Source organism: Xiphophorus maculatus, chromosome 1, assembly GCF_002775205.1.
Source record: "Xiphophorus maculatus strain JP 163 A chromosome 1, X_maculatus-5.0-male, whole genome shotgun sequence".
Taxonomy (NCBI): Eukaryota; Metazoa; Chordata; class Actinopteri; order Cyprinodontiformes; family Poeciliidae; genus Xiphophorus; species Xiphophorus maculatus.
The window spans coordinates 30,964,388-30,983,335 of NC_036443.1; the positions used below are offsets into that span (position 1 = coordinate 30,964,388).

At 40.3% G+C, this 18,948-nt stretch overlaps 3 protein-coding genes across 5 annotated transcripts; all 3 read left to right on the top strand.

Moving 5' to 3' along the window:
* Nucleotides 1-2,905: 2,905 nt before the first annotated feature.
* LOC111608787 lies at nucleotides 2,906-7,014 on the top strand. Its single transcript, XM_023334890.1, has 7 exons — nucleotides 2,906-2,970; nucleotides 3,969-4,298; nucleotides 4,371-4,697; nucleotides 5,208-5,297; nucleotides 5,615-5,707; nucleotides 6,428-6,468; nucleotides 6,581-7,014. The coding sequence occupies exons 1-7, from the start codon at nucleotides 2,931-2,933 to the stop codon at nucleotides 6,686-6,688; spliced, it is 1,029 nt and encodes a 342-aa protein (XP_023190658.1). The 5' UTR covers nucleotides 2,906-2,930; the 3' UTR covers nucleotides 6,689-7,014.
* A 323-nt stretch (nucleotides 7,015-7,337) lies between these two features.
* On the top strand, nucleotides 7,338-12,550 carry LOC111608785 (polymeric immunoglobulin receptor-like). Of its 3 annotated transcripts, none has more exons than XM_023334874.1 (7): nucleotides 7,338-7,923; nucleotides 9,006-9,347; nucleotides 9,412-9,729; nucleotides 9,916-9,963; nucleotides 10,249-10,341; nucleotides 11,547-11,581; nucleotides 11,709-12,550. In XM_023334874.1, exons 1-7 carry the CDS (start codon nucleotides 7,848-7,850, stop codon nucleotides 11,835-11,837), a joined length of 1,041 nt encoding a protein of 346 aa, XP_023190642.1. In that variant the 5' UTR covers nucleotides 7,338-7,847; the 3' UTR covers nucleotides 11,838-12,550. The 3 variants fall into 3 exon arrangements, with proteins under 3 accessions (XP_023190642.1, XP_023190649.1, XP_023190653.1); XM_023334881.1 differs by having other exon boundaries at nucleotides 9,919-9,963; XM_023334885.1 differs by lacking the exon at nucleotides 9,916-9,963.
* Nucleotides 12,551-13,189: 639 nt separating this feature from the next.
* LOC111608955 lies at nucleotides 13,190-18,544 on the top strand. Its single transcript, XM_023335724.1, has 9 exons — nucleotides 13,190-13,373; nucleotides 14,731-15,072; nucleotides 15,174-15,497; nucleotides 15,790-15,846; nucleotides 16,119-16,190; nucleotides 16,390-16,524; nucleotides 16,737-16,829; nucleotides 17,918-17,958; nucleotides 18,087-18,544. Exons 1-9 carry the CDS (start codon nucleotides 13,190-13,192, stop codon nucleotides 18,192-18,194), a joined length of 1,356 nt encoding a protein of 451 aa, XP_023191492.1. The 3' UTR covers nucleotides 18,195-18,544.
* Nucleotides 18,545-18,948: the final 404 nt, after the last annotated feature.

The following is an 18,948-nucleotide window of genomic DNA, read 5'->3' on the forward strand; positions in this document are numbered from 1 at the left end:
GTAGCAAAGGATGAAAAATTCTCTGATCATTATTTATTATATTAACTAATCAATAATTAGATAACAGAAGGTGTTTCCTATGAGTTTTTTTTCTCCCAGGTGAAGCTAAAATTATCACTTAAAAGGTTTTGGCTAAAACTTTTACAGACAAAAGTTTTTTTCTTGTGCCGTTACGGCTGAATGTTGTGTTCTTTCAGCAAAAAACCTTTTTTAGTTTTTTATCCTCCAGTTCTACTAAATTAGTTGACAATTATTTGAATAAAAGATCAATTTAATTGTGATTAATCACAATCCATCGCAGCTGATTTGATTGATTTTAATGTTTAGAAATAGTTTGCACTCATTAAAAAATCAATGAAAACAGTTCATATACAGTTAAAGATGAAGCTGAAGAGGAGGAGGAAGGCTTCAGAGGTCAAAGGTCATGAAAGCAGAGAGGCAGACAGAAAGCGTCAGAGCGCCGACATGATCGCCTGACTTTGTTCTGCTTCTTCTCCTGTGAGAACATTTAGTTTATTTCTGGTTCTGTCTCTTTAAGAGAAAATGTTTCCTGAATCCTGAAACAACAAAAATATCACATAAATTATTTAAATGTTTTAATGATCAGATTGGTTGAGCATCAAAGTATATTTTATAGTTAATTAAAAAGAGGAAAAACCTTCAAAGCAATTATTACTTTTTCAGATAAATTCAATTTAAGCTCTTACATTATGACAAATATTAATTTAATCTGTTTTTTATTTTTGGGATGATGGCTCAGGATCTCAGCGTGTTTTTCCTCATCAGTCTTAATCATATAAAAATATATTTATATTTTAATATAGTTTAAACATTAATTTCTTACAAAATGACATTTTAAACCAACTTTAAATGATCCATTAGATTTACTTTCAGAAATTATTCCATATTTCCCATTAAAAAAATTTTTTTTTTACAGAAAACTTGTATTCTAATAATTTTAATATGAACCTGAAGCTCTGATTTATTTTTAAGTTTCTTGTGAAAAAAGAAAAACAGGAACTAAAGTTCCTTCCTAGAATTTGCTACTTCCTCCTTTAATAGTCAGATTCATTTATTTATGCAGTAAAGTGTATTTAATGAATATAGATATAAAAATTAAGCAGAAAAAACAAATGTTTCCACCAGTTTTAAATCTGCACATGAAGTTTAGATGAAGAAAGTAAAACATGAAATTCCTGAAACGCTGTTTGGTTTTTGTGTGGGACGTCTGACAGTTTTAGGTCTGGTTTTATTTTGCACAGGGGAAAATATGATTGTGTTTTTCTTTTTACTTATTTTTTGTTGTGTGTTGCATGTTTAGATTGTTTTAGGTTTTGTTTGTTTTTCCCTTTAATAATCCAAACTCACTGGGCTGAAGCTGGTTGGAGGCTCAGCAGAGGCTGATTGAAGCCAATCAGACGTTTCAAAACTTTGTTTCAATTAATTATGACTTTCCACTTACATTTAATGAAACTGTGACATTTAAATTAAGATTATTACATCAAACCAATAAAAAGTCATTATTACAAACAGAAATGAGAAATGTGTTTAATTCCATCTTAAATATTCTTGTTTTCAGAAGGTAATTTTAATCTGATAAATGAGACTCATTGGGATGTTTATCTAATTAATGAATCATTTATTTTAAATCGTTGGATTATTTCCCTCTGAATGTTTCAGTCACCGAGGAAACGAGATGAAATGTTTTACAGCAGAAACGCTGCAGACAGAAAAGGTCAAAATAACGTGAATCATCCCAGGATTCCTGATGATCCACCTGATTCCTGCTCAGACCCACCGGACCCACCCGGACCAACCCGGACCCACCGGACCCACCCGGCCCCACCGGACCCACCCGGACCCACCGGACCCACCCGGACCAACCCGGACCCACTGGACCGACCGGACCGACCCGGACCCACCGGACCGACCCGGACCCACTGGAGACACCCGGACCCACCGGACCGACCCGGACCCACTGGAGACACCCGGACCCACCGGACCGACCCGGACCGATCCGGTTGCTGCCCAGCAGCTCCTCCAGAGGTTTTCCTCTGTCTGAGGACGATCCAGATGTTCTGGAGTTCCGAAACGCTCAGCATGGAAACAGTCGGATCTCAACTCCAGGATGTCGAAACCAGTTGAGGTCATTTCCTGTTTCCAAGGATAAAATGATTGAAAAGTAAATAATTAAGACATTAAAGTGTGAATGATGTAAAATCAAAAATCTCCTCTCTGAGCATCACAACCAGTTATTCTTGTTTTCTTACTTTATTAGATTTTGTACTTGTCAGATCAAACATGCTGATGATTAAATATCAGATTAAAAGATGTTTAGTTAAATCAAGTGTGATTTTTGCCATGACTTCATGTAATGAAGAAGCTAAATGATAATAATATTCACACTGAAATCATCAAACTTTTTACAGTTTAGTAAATAATGAAATATTATAGAAACTCCCCGCTGCTCCACTCTTATGCTTTTTGCTCCTGCATGTTTATGAAAATGTAATTTGTTTGATTCAGTCAGTATTTGTGCCTCTCTGTGTTCATCCAGGTTTCTGTAAAAACATGGCGTCCATGTTGTGTTCAGTGATGATGTCATCGGTTCAGAACCAACAGCTGATCTGTGAGGATCAGACACATCACAACTGGTACGTTTCATTTTTTCAGTATTTAATTTTTTTATTAGCACAGGAATCCTGCGGCGCTTCACCGTTGGGAGGCCAGATGCATTCTGGGTATGACAGGTGCAGACCTAACCTTTAATCTGTTTCCATGTCAGATATCAGACATCCATGCAGGCTGGAGAGGAGGAAGAGGATGAGGAGGAGGAGGAAGAGGAGGATGAGGAGGAGAAGGAGGAGGAGGAAGAGTTTAATTAGAGAAGTTAAAGTGATGAACACGAACAGACGGAAAGAAGCGCCGACATGATCGCCCAGCTCACGTTGTTCTGCTTCTTCTCCCTCTGTGAGTACATTTAGTTTATTATGGTTCTGTGCCTTTAAGAGAAAAATGTTTCCTGAATCCTGAAAGGGAATAAAATAATAATTGGACTTAATTAAACAGCAAGTAAAGTTAAAAGACGTTATAAAGGTTCTTACTTAAAGTAAAGCTACTTTAACAAGTTAATATTTCAAAGTACTTAAAAATATTGCATGAATTTGTTATGAATGTTTTAAAGTTCCATAAACAGCAGAATAGTTGAGAATCAAAGAACATTTTAGTGAGTTAAAAAGAGGAACCTGGAAAATGTTCAAGAAAAGTTTGTGAAAAGTTTCTGGGTCTGTTTCCACGTCTTTCCTGAAGCTTCTCAAAAATATTTAATATGTAAAAAATATCATCTTTAATCTTACAGAGCCCACACTTTAACCATAAATCCATCAGTAAGTTTGAGGTCTATGTAATTTTTTATGATGTTAATTATTGAAGAGCTGCAGCAGCAGAGGAAACGTTCAGGTCTGATAACTGGTAGGAAAATAAACCATAAAGAGATTATATTCATGTTTCAGTTCAGATTCAGTCCTGTGGTAAATTATAAGGTCTAAACTGACTTTCACAATCAGACAAAACCATCACAGAATCAGTGAAAACATTAAACACAACATTAAGAATCAACACAAGTTCAGAATAAAACGTGACATTTAGAGGAAGGACTTAAAGACAGCAGCATGTAATGTGTTAGAGGGCAGAAAAAACTGAAGTAGCTGCAGCAAAAATAGCTCAACAATTCAGGAAGTTCAGCAGAAGATTCTTGATTTACAGATTCACCAGTAAACAGAGGCTGAAGGGAGCATGCAGCACTTAGCAGCATCTTTGATTTCCCATGTTGCATTAATTCTGTTCTATAATGTTAAACTGCAGTGAAGCAGTAAAACAAGATCTAATAAATGTTCCTCTGAGCTCGTTGTGGTTTTTGTTCTGTATTTTCTTCATCTGAAGCTTCCTGCTGGTTGATTCTCCTGCAGGTCTGCAGGGTGCAGACAGCTGCTACCATGAGGACGTCATGTCTCAGTTCAGAGCAGCCGGAGAAAACTTCTCCTTTTTATGCCTTCATCACCTCCCTGAAACCTGGAAGATCTTCTGCAGGGATGACTGTGAGGGAGAAAACGTCCTGATCAAAACGCAGGCAGACTCAGCTCAACGCGGTCGATTCAGCTCAGAATATCGATCCAGTCAGATACTGGTTGTTTCCATCTCTCCCCTGACCAAGTCTGACTCTGGAACGTACCGCTGCGGGACCGGCGCCTCGGTGTCTGCAGCTTCATTCACAGAGTTTGAACTCAGAGTCACAGACGGTGAGTTCCTGCTGAAGCTTCAGATGTTTGAGAGCAGAAATATGACGCCTGATCGTTGCTGTAAACCCACAGCGGTGCTGGATAGACGCAGCGGGCCGCAGCAGAAGCGAGTGTCTGCAGAACCCGGCAGCTCCGTCACCGTGGCCTGTTGGTTTGCTCTCTCTGGTGGGACGAAGTATTTCTGCAGAGGAGACTGTGGAGGAAACGCTCTGGTCCAGACGGCAGGAGAATTCGCTCACAGCGGCAGGTACAGCATCCAGCATGAAAGAAAATTATCTGCTGAGGGAGTTCTGCTGGTTACCATCACTGAGCTGACCCAGTCCGACTCCGGGCGGTACCGCTGTCAGCAGGACGGACCCAACACTGCATTCACAGACTTTGACATCACCGTCACACCGGGTGAGTTTCTATCTCAGTCAGATAATAAAGTGTTCCTTTAAGTCCATTTCAATCCTCCAACAATCGTCCTCAGAGTTTGGGCTGCTGGTACCAGGTCCAGAAAACGTTCCCACTTCATTCTGGGCTTCTCAAATATACAATAGAGAATAGTTTTCCTGTAATTCATATCATTTTTCTCAGAATGTAGATCCATCACAATGCAGCTCCAACAATTTGAAAGAATAAAGCATGAATATAATGATGCAGTCCAGTACGAATGTGTTCCAACCAACCAGTAATCAATAAAACATCCATCATCTTCTGTCCACCTTTGTCCCTAACGGGTCTGGAGAGGTGCTGGTGCCGATCTCCAAAACAAAACATTATTTTAAGAAATGAGTTCAATCCTTCATGGCTGGAGTTACAGCACCGATACATGAGATTACCTTAATGCTTTGTGGAGTTGGATTCCAAAAATCCTCTGTGGTCAGGTGGGATGGAGAATTTCCAACCCGATTTTCCTTTTTTCAGCCGTTCAGCCATCAACCTCCAGACCAGAAACCACTCAGACGTCTGCTTCCCCTCATCAACCTGCACAAATTCAGGTTCCACTCAGCCACCGTGAGTCCGAGTTACACTTTTCTCTTCAGAAAGTTTCACTAAACCAGAGCAGCTTTCGTCCTCAGAGCTGCTGTCCTGCTACTTCTAAATGCATCCCTTCTTCCAAACACCAGAAACAAAAATCTGAATTCCCTCATCAGCATCACTCAGCCTGGTAACTTATTATCTGATTATAAGAATTAAAGTCTGAGTTCATATAAACAGGGATGTATGATGTAACAGGACATGAGAGCAGGTCCTGTTGAACCTGTAGTCTGTGGTCAGTACCACCGTCCGCCAGCAGGTGTCAGTGTGAACAGCTTGTTGACCCTCTGCAGATGTTCCTGTGGTCGTTGGTGTGACTCTGGCTGCTATGATGGTTCTGATCCCAGCAGCTATGCTGGTTTCCTGCAGGAGAAGATCTCTGAGAGGTGAGACACTAACAAACACCAGCTGTGATGTCACGTCTCCATGGCAACCGGGATAAAGCTGAAACTGGTAGAGGAGAGCTTTAGTAAAACTTACAGGCTCACTAGAGATGACAAATGTAGTTTGAGATATAAATATTCATCTGTCCATATTCTGAGTTCTGTTTATGAGACTGAACGCTCATGGTTGGCCTGTTTTGCTTTTTGCATTTTGGACATAAGTTTGTGGTGAATTTTGTATCCTAAAGAAAAATATCTAAAACTTCAGAAATCTCACTAGTGAGATATTAACAAACACGGAGAAACTTTTATTGTAGCAGAAAGATTTTCAGTGTTCAAGATGCAACATGAACTGACTAAAACATTATTGCAGCAGAAGGTAAAACTTATCTGTTAGGAATGCTAACATCTTGTGAGGTAATGCAAAATAAAAGAAATGTCCCCGATGTCCACCAGGGGGCTCCACACACACTGAGGCTCTATCAGGCTTTTTACAACAGAAGTCATGGGAATCATAAAGGGACTCAGGAATAATATGGAAATGTTTCATTGGGAATAAAATGTGAACATTATGAAGTTGTGGAATCTCCTTTGATTCTAAACCATCTGGGATTTTAAAGTTTATTTCTGTCAGATTTTGGGGCCATCAGTCTGTACTTTATTTATTATGGTCTAATCAGTAATAGTTAATCAATGGGTTTTATTTCTTTTTTTGTTGCACAGGTTTGAGGACCAGAGGAGGCCAGGATGGTTCAGTCACTGAGGTGAATTTACTACAGAATTATACGACCCACATTTCTAAATAATGAAACTAACAGGCCTGTGACTCTTCATGCTGCATTTAACTGCTCAACGTTTGCTTCCATCTTTTTCTAGACTCTGACCCATGAGAGCTGCGATCCAGAGGATCCCACCTACCAGAGCCTCCACCCGTCCAGCCGGGACCAGAACCAGATCTACTCAGAACTCACTCGACCCAAATGAGAAGCTGGACCTCAGCAGCTTGCTCACTGATACTGAAATATAAAGCGCTGGAAGACAAAGTAACATTTAAAATGTTTGAAGAAGTTAATTGATCATTCAAATGAATCAATGTTTTCTGAAATTAAATCAGGATTTTCTGCTTTTAGGTTAAACTGTTTATTTCAGCACTTTAACTCATTTATTCTACCTGAGACCCAATCAACCAGAACTTTGACCATATGCAACTTATACAATGCTGTTTTATGTATTTGTATTTTTTTAAACAATATCTGCAGCTTTAAAGCAAAAATAAATATTCTGTTACCATGTTTGGTACTCCATTATTAACTTTTCAGTTTTCTCTGTTCTTTTTATCCTGGGTTTTGGTTTTTCTCCAGATGCTGATTCTCTGAAACAGAAATGATCCCACAGAGGCTCAGGAGTAACTTTCTGTTCATTCTGGGTCTCTGGAAGATGAGACTTTCTTTAGGTTTCCTGAAGGTTTTTTCTGATGTGTATCCATGGAAACCAGCTGCCAGTGTTTCTGCACACTGCAGCAGGAACCAGCAGCACCAGTCACACAGATGTGGTTCATGTCTCAGAAGCCACTTCTTTAAAATATTTCCATGTAAGAGAAGTGGGGGGTGAAACCAGAACCATAGCAAAAAATAATAAATAAAAACAATCACTAAATAACCTGAAGATAAAATAGAAATATGATTTATTGGGAACATTTCACCAACAAAGCAACAGGAAATCAAAGCAAGTAGTTTCACACAAAGATAAAATGTAAAATCTATAAAAATATTGTACAGTGTTTCATCAGCAGTGCTGTTCAGACTTCATGCTTTTACTCCAGTCTAAAGAAATGTGCAGTGAAGGTTATAAAGTCTGACAGCAGCTGGGAGGAAGGATCTGTGATAACGGCTCTTTGAGCATTTAGGATGCAGCAGTTTGTCACTGGAACAGACAGACGGGTCCAGTCCACCACGTGGACTGGGTTCAGAGGGCATCCAGCACTGGTTTCAGTATGTTTCAATGGTTTCTTTAGGTTATACTGGTTCATTTTAACTCCTTTTCATTTGACTGGAGAGTTTCTGTGGTCAGTGTTGGTGCAACGTCAGAGGGAAACGAGCAGCGAACGCCCCGAGGGGAGGAGAGCGGAGGAGTGACGGGTTTGATGACCAGCTGGGAGACGCAGCAGCAGGAAACCATCATGATGGCCCGTCTGTCTTCGCTCTGCCTCGTCTTCCTCTGTGAGTAAATCACCTTTAGCTGTTTATTTACATTATTTAGAGATTTTCCTCTCACAACGTTTTACTGATTACTGTAAAATGTCACCAATGGAAAAGTAATCAAGCCTCAGGATGTGGTAAAACCCGACAAGGAGCTGGTTCCTGCTGTGGACCGGACTCCTCCACAGCTGCTCCTCTGTGATCAACATGGACCGGATCCCTGGGATCCCAGGGATCTCTGGGATCCCTGGGATGATTTTGCGTCGTCGCTGCAGATGATGTGGTTCTGCTGTAAAACAATCCTCAGCCTCACCGGACAGACAGGTCTCGGTTCTGAATCAGAAAAATAACTGAAGCTGTGCACAGACTCTGGATTGCTCCGCTTTGGGTCCAAAGATAATAAATTCTGTTTTATTTCTGTTCAGAAGGTTATGGAACATTCATGCACTGAACTGTTCTGAGTTGGTTCTACTGACGGGTCCAAAACCAGGAAACAAACAACAGAAGAAATGACAGGCGCCTGAGGCTGCAGCCATTTTGTTAGATGAGAAAAACATTAAGGTAGAAAAACAATATGAAAGTAGAAGGGAAAAAGCTTTGCACATGAAAAACAACATGTTCCTGACAAAGATCTAAGGCTTAATAATAATAATAATAATAATAATAATAATAATAATAATAATAATAATAATGATAATGACCAGGAAACATTTCAGGTTGAACTTCAGAATGCTGCATTTGATCTTGTTAGTGATCGTGTTTGAAACTCGGATCTCCTGCCGGGTCTCTCTCTCCCTGTCAGACTCCAGGCAGGAGGATCTTCTCAGACGTTTCATTGTGTTGAACTCCACATCTTGGTGGAGAAATAAATGCTCTCGCCATGGTGACGGTTAAATTCCCATCTGAGACTCTAGAGCAGGAGTTTTACCTCCAACACCAAACTCCACTTTCTCCAGTTTGAGCAAATTAAAGCGAGCCATGAAATGAGGTTTGTGGATAAACGGCAGTTCAGACTGATTTCAGTTGCCTCCTCAGGTTAACCTGCTCACCCAGAACAACAACAACCTGCACTAACACATCAGCTAATGCATCATTTTCTGCAGCCCTGCAGGTCAGATGCAGCTCTACTGTTGAAACTTTGTCACATTATGGAGTTTCTGGAGGAAACACAACTTTTTCATGCGTCTTTCTCTCATCTGGAAGAATAAAGTTCTTCTGCAGGGAAACCTGTGAAGGAGAAAACCTCCTGATCAGAACCAGTGACGACGCAGCTCAGATCGGACGATACAGAACCGAATATGTTAGAGAAGCTTCCAGAACATTCTCGGTTCTGTCTGTGAGCATCTCAGAGCTGACCCGGTCCGACGCCGGTCGGTACCGATGTGGTCTGGGCGACTCTTCATCACCAGCTTCATTCCTGGATTTCAGGCTGGTTGTTGTAGACGGTGAGTCTCTGATGTGGAAACATTTAACTGTAAATCTTTAGGAAACTGATGATTGTTTGAACAGACCTGCTGGATGGAAACGAACATCATCACATCCATAGAGACGCTGGCAGTTCACTGACAGTCGCCTGTTCCTTTGGCTCCTCTGGCCTAGTCAAATCCTTGTGCAGAGGGGAATGTGGAGATAAAGACCTTCTTGTTGAAACTGATGGAGTCGGTGCTAATAAAGGCAGATACAGCATTAAATATGATGGAGAAACATCAGGAGCAGTTCTGCTGGTGACCGTCACACAGCTGACCCAGTCTGACTCCGGACGGTACCGATGTGTGATGGACAGAACTTCAGATCTGTACAGAGACTTCAGCCTCACCGTCACTGATGGTGAGTCTTTACTACATTAGATTCTCTGTGTTTCATTAAAATAATTTTATCAATCACTCAAACTGTTTTAATTCTTTCTGTTCATAAATAAGTGATTTAAACTCAAACAAGATCAATAATATTCACAGTTTTTTAGTAGTTCAGTGAGTCAGCAGGAAGTTTTCTCTCTTGTTCCACTTTTCCCAGCAGCCGACCCGTCCGGTCCCACGCCGACGACTCAGAGCTTCAGCTCAAGTAAATTTATAAACCAAAATATTATAAAATCAATAACATGTCAGTTCAGGGTTAGAAAACAGAGACACCTCCTTCCTCATAAAACTGTAAAAATCTCCATCATAATATTTCTATTCAAATATATTTTTGACTGATTCAGACAGCCAGAACTTAATTTATGTAGACGAATAAAAACAGAACCAGGTTCTGATGGTTCTGGGTTCTGTTAATGTTCATCCTGTTATTCAGTGAGTATTAGCGGGTTCTGAGCATGCTCAGTGTGAACGACTCGTTGACCCTCTGCAGACGTTCCTGTGGTGGTTGGTGTGACTCTGGCTGCCATGATGGTTCTGATCCCAGCAGCTCTACTGGTTTCCTGCAGGAGAAGATCTCTGAGAGGTGAGACACCAACAAACACCAGAATATTCTGAAAAACTGAAATATTCACCAAGTTATCAGGTCAAAACACTGTTTCAGAACATCAAACCAATTTAAATATTAATCAAAGACAACAATATTAAAAACAAAATGCTGTTTAAGGTCTTTGACTAGGCCACTGCAGCGTCTTCATGTAGTTTCCCTTCAGCCGTCCAGAGGTGGACCTGCTGGTGTTTTGGGTCGTTGTTCTGGTTGGTTTCAGCTTGAGGTCACCGACAGATGGCCCGATTTTCTCCTTCAGTGTTCATGATTTCATTTATCACAGAACGACTTCCTGAAGCAGCGAAACAGCCCAGACCACCACACTGCCACCACCGTGCTTTACTGTGGCTACGGAGCGCTTTTTCTGAGTGGATCCAGCAGAACCAGCCGACTGAAACTCTGGCAGGGCAGGAAGTGAAAACGGTTCAACGTCAGAGACTGACGTCAGAGGAGAGCAGATCAGCAGGAATCCTCCAGTCCTCTGGTTCCCAGTTTATTCTGCTGGGATCCGAGGTCAAAAGGTCAGAGCAGGACTGGAGAACATCTGGACTGGAGAACATCTGGACTGGACGTTTTCATCACTGGCAGAAGCAGAACCGGACCTGACTGAGTCGGACCTCCTGATTATGATCTTTGAGCTTCAACATGTTGAAATAAAAAACTCCGGAAGAATTAGAACCTTTTAGAAAAAGTATTCCTTTACATGTTTAGTCATTTTATAAGAACAAATGTCTTTCCAAACTGGACTTTAGCATCACTTCCTTTAATGGTCCATAAAGAACTGAATGGTTTTGGTTTTGGCGTACATGATCAGCCCAGTGCCAGGACTTCACTACTCATTAAAAATAAAAGATAAAACGGCCAAACATCAGACCAGCCCACTGGGAAATGTCCCGATCCGCCCAATTATCCTCTGATTGAATTGATTATTTATGTTTCTATAATGTGATCAAATGAGAGAAATAATTTTCTTTCAGAGCTCATACCATGATGGGCTCTGATCTGCGTGTGCTATCTGAGAAACAAAATCTATTTCTTCCTAAACAGACGGATCTGGATGTTTAAGTTCTGCAGATTTATCTGAACCAATCACAGAGCTTCTCTGTTTTTAATGCATCAGATTAAAATGATTCTTGACTTGATAACTTTCAGCCTCATAACAGAAACTGTGATTTGTTTTGCAGAGAGCAGAGGAAGTTCATCTGGATCAAACTCTGAGGTAAATTTAATAAATATAATAATCATAAAGCGGTTTGGTGTTTGCTTCATTTGCTCACATATTCAGTCATCTCTTTATGCTGCTGGGTTTCCATGGTTACCACAGTGAATGTTTGTCTTCCTTTCAGCGAACCACATCCACTCTGAAAGGTTTCTACCAGAACCTCAGCCCGGCCACCAGGGACCAGAACCAGATCTACTGCTCTCTGGAGAACCCAAATAAAATCCTGATTTCTGTTTCTGAGCCTCAGGAATGAAAAGATTTTCACCTGAAATCTGAAGAAAACTGAAAATGAACAATAAAGTTTTGCATAAAGCAACTTAAAGCCAAATCATTTTAGATTTAGAGCTGCAGTTTAAGACAATCCAGTGTGGGATTGTACTTGAACGCACCGTTGTTGGACTGGCCTGAGCCATCAGAACCGCTCTGTGGTCTCATGATTGGGTTTGGACCGGGCTGGAGGCTGCAGAACGCCGGAGCTGCACTTTGCTCTGTTTTTCTCCGTAATGTTTTCACTCGACTTGAAATCATTTCAGATAAATAATGAGACGCTTTGTGACTCAAATCTTTGCATATCTGAAGAACTTTGGTCCAGTTTCAATGTTGGACCAGGAGAACCTTTGATCTGCATCTGGACAAATTTTAAAATAGTTCATTTGTTTGCCGAACCAAAATGGTTCCACCAAGCATTTTCAGTACCGGTACTCGGACGGAGCCGCAATCAGATTGAATTCTGCATCTATTTGCTGACAGAAGCATTTTACACTGGAATTAGTTTAGTTTAGCTAAAGTTACATAAAAACATATTTTGTTTCTTTGCTTGATGTCAGTGAGAAAAACGATCCAAACATTTTTTCATTTAGTTTTTTGTTTCACTGTCAGGTTCGTTCATCCCGGTATGGGAGCGTGTGTGTTCATGGTTCTGTGTGTCGCTCTGCATGGCTAAAAACTTTTCTAAGAAACTCAAGATATGTGCTGAATAAATGACAAAAATGTAATGTGATCATTTCTTTTTGCATAAGTGCATTTATTTCTATTTTTTTTTATAATTTAGTCCAATAATGAACATTTTAACTCAAAGGTTTTGGACAAATGAACAAAATCAGGCCTGCAGACTTTAGAGCCTAATCTTCACCAAACTGAGCATGAATACTTCATAACTACTGTTGAGCACGGCGGTGGAGGAATGATGATTAATGCTTTGATTTGTAACCAGAGGCCCAGTTAACTCCTCTGCACACAAAGCTACATCAGTGTAGCTGCTGCCTATCATTTGGTGAGAGGAGGGGAACGCCACAGGGCAACAAAGAGGGCTGACCTCTGACCCCGAGTCTCCGCTCCGCTGCGAAGCTTTCTTTCTGCCTGATGAGTTCTGTGTTCCAGGATTCTTTGACCTGTTTCTGGGTCATGCAGCCACTCAGAGAAACACTCGGCTGCAGAAACCAGTAAAGTCACAGAAAAGTGGTTCATGTCTCAGAAACGATTGACCACAGCAAAGAAAAAAGAGAAAATAGTTACTGATCGAATCAGTGAGACACTGAACTCTATAATATAATGAAATATAAAATAATGAAACATAAATGATGCAAAGATCTTTACAGCAGAAACATGTCAGCTTCAACATTTGACTGGAGAGTTTCTGTGGTCAGTGTTGGTGCAGAGGGAAACGAGCAGCGAACGCCCCGAGGGGAGGAGAGCGGAGGAGTGACGGGTTTGATGACCAGCTGGGAGACGCAGCAGCAGGAAACCATCATGATGGCCCGTCTGTCTTCGCTCTGCCTCGTCTTCCTCTGTGAGTAAATCACCTTTAGCTGTTTATTTACATTATTTAAAGGTTTTCCTCTCAGCTGTTAACTGGTCATTTAAACACATGACTGTAAAATGTTGTTAATGGATAAAGTATTCAAACTTTGGAACAACCCAAACATCTGGCAAAATAAAAAAAAAAAAAAAAAAAATACTTTTCAACATGGAACAATAAAATTATAAATCATTTAGAGAACATTTAAAGGAGCAGAGGATGGGAGTCGAACTCAGGACGGCCTCCGTATGGGGGCGGCCGCTCTGACCTCTGAACGATACGCCCAGAGAGAACACATCTGATGGAAAAGATTTAATCCCTTTAAAGCTTCAGCTCAGTGTAATTATCTGATTCTTGAATTCTTGAATATCATTAATTCAAATCTATTATTCAGACAAAATTTTAGCTTAAACATGTAAACACAGAACTTCCTTAAACGTAAAACCCCAAAGTTATTCTCAAAACCCTTTTCTTGACTTTCAGAAGTAGATATAATAATCTCACTTCCTGTCAGTAAATATAATGTTGATTTATCTGCAAATTTGAACATTTGGAGTAAAATTTATGTTTAGAATGATCCAAAATGCTCATCTTAATTTATACAAAACTAAATCCTTCACAGAGCTCACTGAAGAAAGGAAGTTTCTCACTTAGCAAATCTAACTGATGATTATCTACATGCTCTCTGTCTGTCTGCCTGTCTGTCTGTCTGTCTGTCTGTCTGTCTGTCTGTCTGTCTGTCCGTCCGTCCGTCCGTCCGTCCGTCCGTCCGTCCGTCCGTCCGTCCGTCCGTCCGTCCGTCCGTCCGTCCGTCCGTCCGCCCGCCTGCCTGCCTGTCTGTCTGTCTGTCTGTCTGTCTGCTTGTCTGTCTGTCTGCTGTTGGGTGAAAGTATTTGCAGGTCAGAGTTTTAACTGTTCGACTTTTACCTGTAGCTTCTTGCTGACATCATAAAATGATGAAACATAAAATAGAAACGAAACAGATGCCAGACCTTTAACATAAAGGACTTATCTAAAATGTGCTCAGTACCGCGGTGTGGCCACTGGGTGTCACTGTGGTGATAGACTCTGACCTGAACCTTCAGAGTCACATAAAGACAGTTACGAAGTCGGCCTTCTGTCACCTGAAGAACATTTTCAAACTGCACAGATGCTGCAGCTGGTCCTCCATCTTGTTTCTGTAGATTTCATGTCAGATCTTCTTTCTCAGCTCCTCCTTGTTTTCTTGTTAACAGTTCTCTTCTTCTTCTTCTTCTTCTTCTGCATCAGTAGGATTTTTTTTACTTCCTCAGCCTAACCTGCTCAGCCAGAACAACAGCAACCTGCACTAATGCATTATTTTCTGCAGCTCTGCAGGTCGAAGACATCAGAACATTTGAAGTTCCGAGACAATATGGAGTTTCTGGGGAAGACATCTTGATTTCATGTGTCTCTTTCTCATCTGGAGCCTGGAAGTTCTTCTGCAGGGAAACCTGTGAAGGAGAAAACCTCCTGGTCAGAACCAGTGACGACGCAGCTCAGATCGGACGATACAGAACCGAATATGATAGAGAAGCTTCCAGAACATTCTCGGTTCTGTATGTGAGCATCTCAGAGCTGACCCGGTCCGACGCCGGTCAGTACCGATGTGGTCTGGGCGACTCTTCATCATCAGCTTCATTCCAGGACTTCAGGCTGGTTGTTGTAGACGGTGAGTCTCTGAGAAAGATGTGAAAACATTTAAATCAAAATCTTAAGTGAAAAACTAACTGATGATTATTGATTGATGATTATTGGTGGTTATTTGATCAGATCTGCTGGATGGGAACAAAGTTCCTCACCTCCATACAGAAGCTGGCAGCTCAGTGACAGTCGCCTGTTCCTTTGGAGACTCTGGAAGAAAACGACTGTTCTGCAGAGGAGAATGTGGAAAAGATGAAGTTCTGGTTCAGACTGATGGAGTCAGAGCTGACAGAGGCAGATACAGCATTGAATATGAAAACAGACTAAAATCAGCAGTTCTGTTGGTGACCATCACACAGCTGACCCAGTCTGACTCCGGACGGTACCGATGTAAAATGGACAGAACGATTCGCTCAGATCTACACAGAGACTTTTACATCACCGTCACTGATGGTGAGTTTTACTGAATTAAACTTCTATATTTTAGAAACGTTGTAGTTTCAAAAACCTTTGAGTTTATCAGAGACGTTTTCTTTTCTCGCCTCTAAGTTCTTTAACATTCTTTGTCGGAAATATGAAAAATATATTTGAGGTATTTTTAGGTATTTGTGGTAATTTTCCTGTTTAATATTTTAACCTCTGTAATATTTTTAGTTGTTCTTTTTTTTTTACATGATTTATTATAGATAAATCATGTTTTTGTCTTTTTGCTCATGATTTATGGACTTTGTTCCCTTTTTTCCAGCAGTCGGCCCGTCCAGCTCCACACCAACAACAACTATCCCTTCCAGCTCCAGTTCAGGTTTTAAAGTCTCTAATTGATCAGAATTGATCAGGCTGATTTCATCATGAATGCTTCACTTTCTTTCTTTTACTTCCTGTTTTGTTCTTGTTGTCTTTATTACTTTGTCTGTTTTATTGTATTTATTTATCTTATTGTTCATACTTTGCTTTATGGACAGCAGTTCTGTCACTTTGGGTGTGTGGCGTCCTCTATAAATAACGATTGACTGATTGATTGATTGATTGATTGATTGATTGATTGATTGATTGACGTTTCTTTTCTCCTTCCAGCGGTTGGCCCGTCCAGCTCCACACCAGCAGTATCATCACAGACTTTAAGCTCCATTTCTGCTCATGTTTTCAGTCAGTTTTAAAGTCTCATGTTTTAATAGTTTGTTTTTTTGGTTTCTTTTTCATTTTATATTTTTTCATCTGTTTCATTGCCGTTGTTTTTGTCTTTACGTTAGTGACCTGCACAGCATTTCTGTCACTGTGTGTGTAGAAGTTCCTCTATAAATAAAGATTGATTGACTGATATCTGACCTTATTTACTTTTCCACAGCAAACAACCCAACCAGCTCCACAGCAACAACTCAGAGATTCAACTCCAGTTCAAGAAATTTCACACATGAAGGATCTTTTAAAATCAGTAACGACTCGGCTCAGATTCAGGATAACAAAGAAAAATCTTTCCTCTGTGAGTCATCTGGAAAAATAATAATGTTTCTGTTTGTATATTCTCCGTGGTTTTGTTCATAACCTGCAGCCAGAACTTAATGTCTATAGAAGAAGATAAACCAGAACCAGGTTCTGATGGTTCTGGGTTCTGTTAATGTGCATCCTGTTATTCAGTGAGTATTAGCAGGTCCTGAGCATGCTCAGTGTGACCGGCTTGTTGACCCTCTGCAGACGTTCCTGTGGTCGTTGGTGTGACTCTGGCTGCCATGGTGGTTCTGATCCCAGCAGTTCTACTGGTTTCCTGCAGGAGAAGATCTCTGAGAGGTGAGACACCAACAAACACCAGCAGTCAGGAAAGAGACAAAATATTCTGAAAAACTGAAATATTTACCTAAAAACAGAATGTCGTTGATGAAAAAGATGTTTTGAATCATGAAGCTTAGATATGAAAAGGATGTGGAGGAAGTGGAGAATCTTTCTGTTGGACCAGATTAGCAGTTGGAACCAGATGGTTCTCTGGCTCCACCTGGTGGTGAGGTGGAGTCATGAGTTCACTGGAGAACATCTGGACAGGAAGTCTTCAGACTCATCCTGAGCCTCCTCAGTGCCTCGGTGCTGTTTATGTAGAAGAAACAAGGCAGGTGGTTCATATTCAAATCGAGGCTCACAATAAGTGGTGCTTTAACAACGCCACCAAAAAATAAAGGAACTCCAAATGACGCCATGTTTGTTCTTGGTGAAACTGCGGAGCATCAGGTCCATCATTGTTATGCCACCATGGAAATCTAGTTTTGGTTATGAAAAACTATAATTCATTAATTAGAGCAATTATTGAGAAAACTAGTAATTTAGACCAAAATTTCCAAATCGGGGAACAAGCTGGTTATGAAGACAATAGTCAAATAGTTCAATTTTGATTATTGTCTGTAGATACCTGTCTGATGAGGCTTTAAAATAACAGATGAAGTGGTGAGTTCTTTAAATGAAAACATGTTACACATGTATGGAATAAATAATATCGATAGAAATGTTGGGGAACCTGAAGGTCCAAAGTTCCTTCTACATAATTCTGAATAAAACCAGCACCAAGATTTATTTCTTTTGGTCAAATATAACCAAGGCAACCTGCTTCCTCCATCACATGGTATCTGATATAACAGGAAAAATGCTGACAACTATAAATGATCACCCAACAACTGAAAATATTAATTTTCCACTCGGTGCTGTAAGTGATCGGTGTTGGATGTTTAAGAAGACTGATCCGGATGTTTAACTTTATCTGAACCAATCACAGAGCTGCACTGTTTTAAACTAATCAGATTAAAGTGATTATTGACTTGATGGTTTTATATCATTTCAAAATCACTAAAGACGTTCAGCTTCATAAACAATAACTGTAAATTGTTTAACAGATGCAGAGAACGAAGGAGGTGCAGCTGGATCAAACGCTGCAGTAAGTTTTTCTGTTTTCCTGTTTGCATCATTTCCTCAGATTCTTCTTTTATTTCAGTGGTTTAACTTTTTTAATCTCTTTATGAAACTGAGTGTAATAACAGTGAATGTTTCTATGACTCCTTTTAGAAATCCATTTATGAAAACTCCACTTTTGAGAACCCCATCTACCAGGACCTCAGTTATGTCACCAAAGAAGAGAATCATATCTATTGTACCATAGAAAAAGACAAATAAGATCCTGGAATCCGGTTCTGATCCAAGGAATAATGTTTGTTTTGCTTAAATCAGAATAAAACCGAATTAGGAAAATGTATTCTTGCATCATAGATAAAGAGTTTGACATGTAGCTTCATGTTATTGAATAGTTGTTGATAAAGCTGTGGACCAGGTCTCTGAACTGAGGATCCAAGTCTCATAAAATGGACACAGACTTGGTCTAGTCAGTTACAATCAAACTCCAAACCTGTTTGGTACCACAAGGCTCGATTCTGGGCCCCCTCTTAACTCAGGTTCTAATAAAAATAAGACCATAACTATGCAGATGGTACAGGGCTCTACATTATGATGTCACCAGGTGACTCCGAGCCATCCAATCACTGAACAGATTTTTAGAACAGATAAATGTTTGGATGTGCCAAAACCTTCTGAACAAAAACAAAACTGAAGTTATTATCTGTGGACCTAAAGAGGAACAATCTAGAGTTATAGATCTAGAGTCCACACAGCTTCAGTTATTACAGCTGGAAACTAGAGGTCATGCTGACCTCTGACCTCTGCCCTGAACATTCAGAGCCACATAAAGACAGTTACAAAGTCGGCCTTCTGTCACCTGAAGGACGTTTCCAGAGGAGTAATGTTGTAAAATTCAGTTTGATTTAAAGCAGAACTCACAAAATACTCAAAGAGGATCCGTCACAGGAATCAGGTAAAATATCCATACACCATTTAATTTGATAAAAAATAAATAAATATCCAACTACTCAATATG

What these genes read in the sequence shown, in the direction of transcription:
- LOC111608787 (XM_023334890.1), top strand. Translation starts at nt 2,931, where the DNA reads ATGATCGCCCAGCTCACGTTGTTCTGCTTCTTCTCCCTCT. An exon ending in GTTCTGCTTCTTCTCCCTCT is followed by an intron (nt 2,971 to 3,968) that starts GTGAGTACATTT and finishes ATTCTCCTGCAG; the next exon opens with GTCTGCAGGGTGCAGACAGC. An exon ending in CAGGAGAAGATCTCTGAGAG is followed by an intron (nt 5,708 to 6,427) that starts GTGAGACACTAA and finishes TTTGTTGCACAG; the next exon opens with GTTTGAGGACCAGAGGAGGC.
- LOC111608785 (XM_023334874.1), top strand. Translation starts at nt 7,848, where the DNA reads ATGACCAGCTGGGAGACGCAGCAGCAGGAAACCATCATGATGGCCCGT. An exon ending in CAGCCTCACCGTCACTGATG is followed by an intron (nt 9,730 to 9,915) that starts GTGAGTCTTTAC and finishes CACTTTTCCCAG; the next exon opens with CAGCCGACCCGTCCGGTCCC. An exon ending in CATCTGGATCAAACTCTGAG is followed by an intron (nt 11,582 to 11,708) that starts GTAAATTTAATA and finishes TCTTCCTTTCAG; the next exon opens with CGAACCACATCCACTCTGAA.
- LOC111608955 (XM_023335724.1), top strand. Translation starts at nt 13,190, where the DNA reads ATGTCAGCTTCAACATTTGACTGGAGAGTTTCTGTGGTCAGTGTTGGT. An exon ending in CATTTCTGCTCATGTTTTCA is followed by an intron (nt 16,191 to 16,389) that starts GTCAGTTTTAAA and finishes ACTTTTCCACAG; the next exon opens with CAAACAACCCAACCAGCTCC. An exon ending in CAGCTGGATCAAACGCTGCA is followed by an intron (nt 17,959 to 18,086) that starts GTAAGTTTTTCT and finishes GACTCCTTTTAG; the next exon opens with AAATCCATTTATGAAAACTC.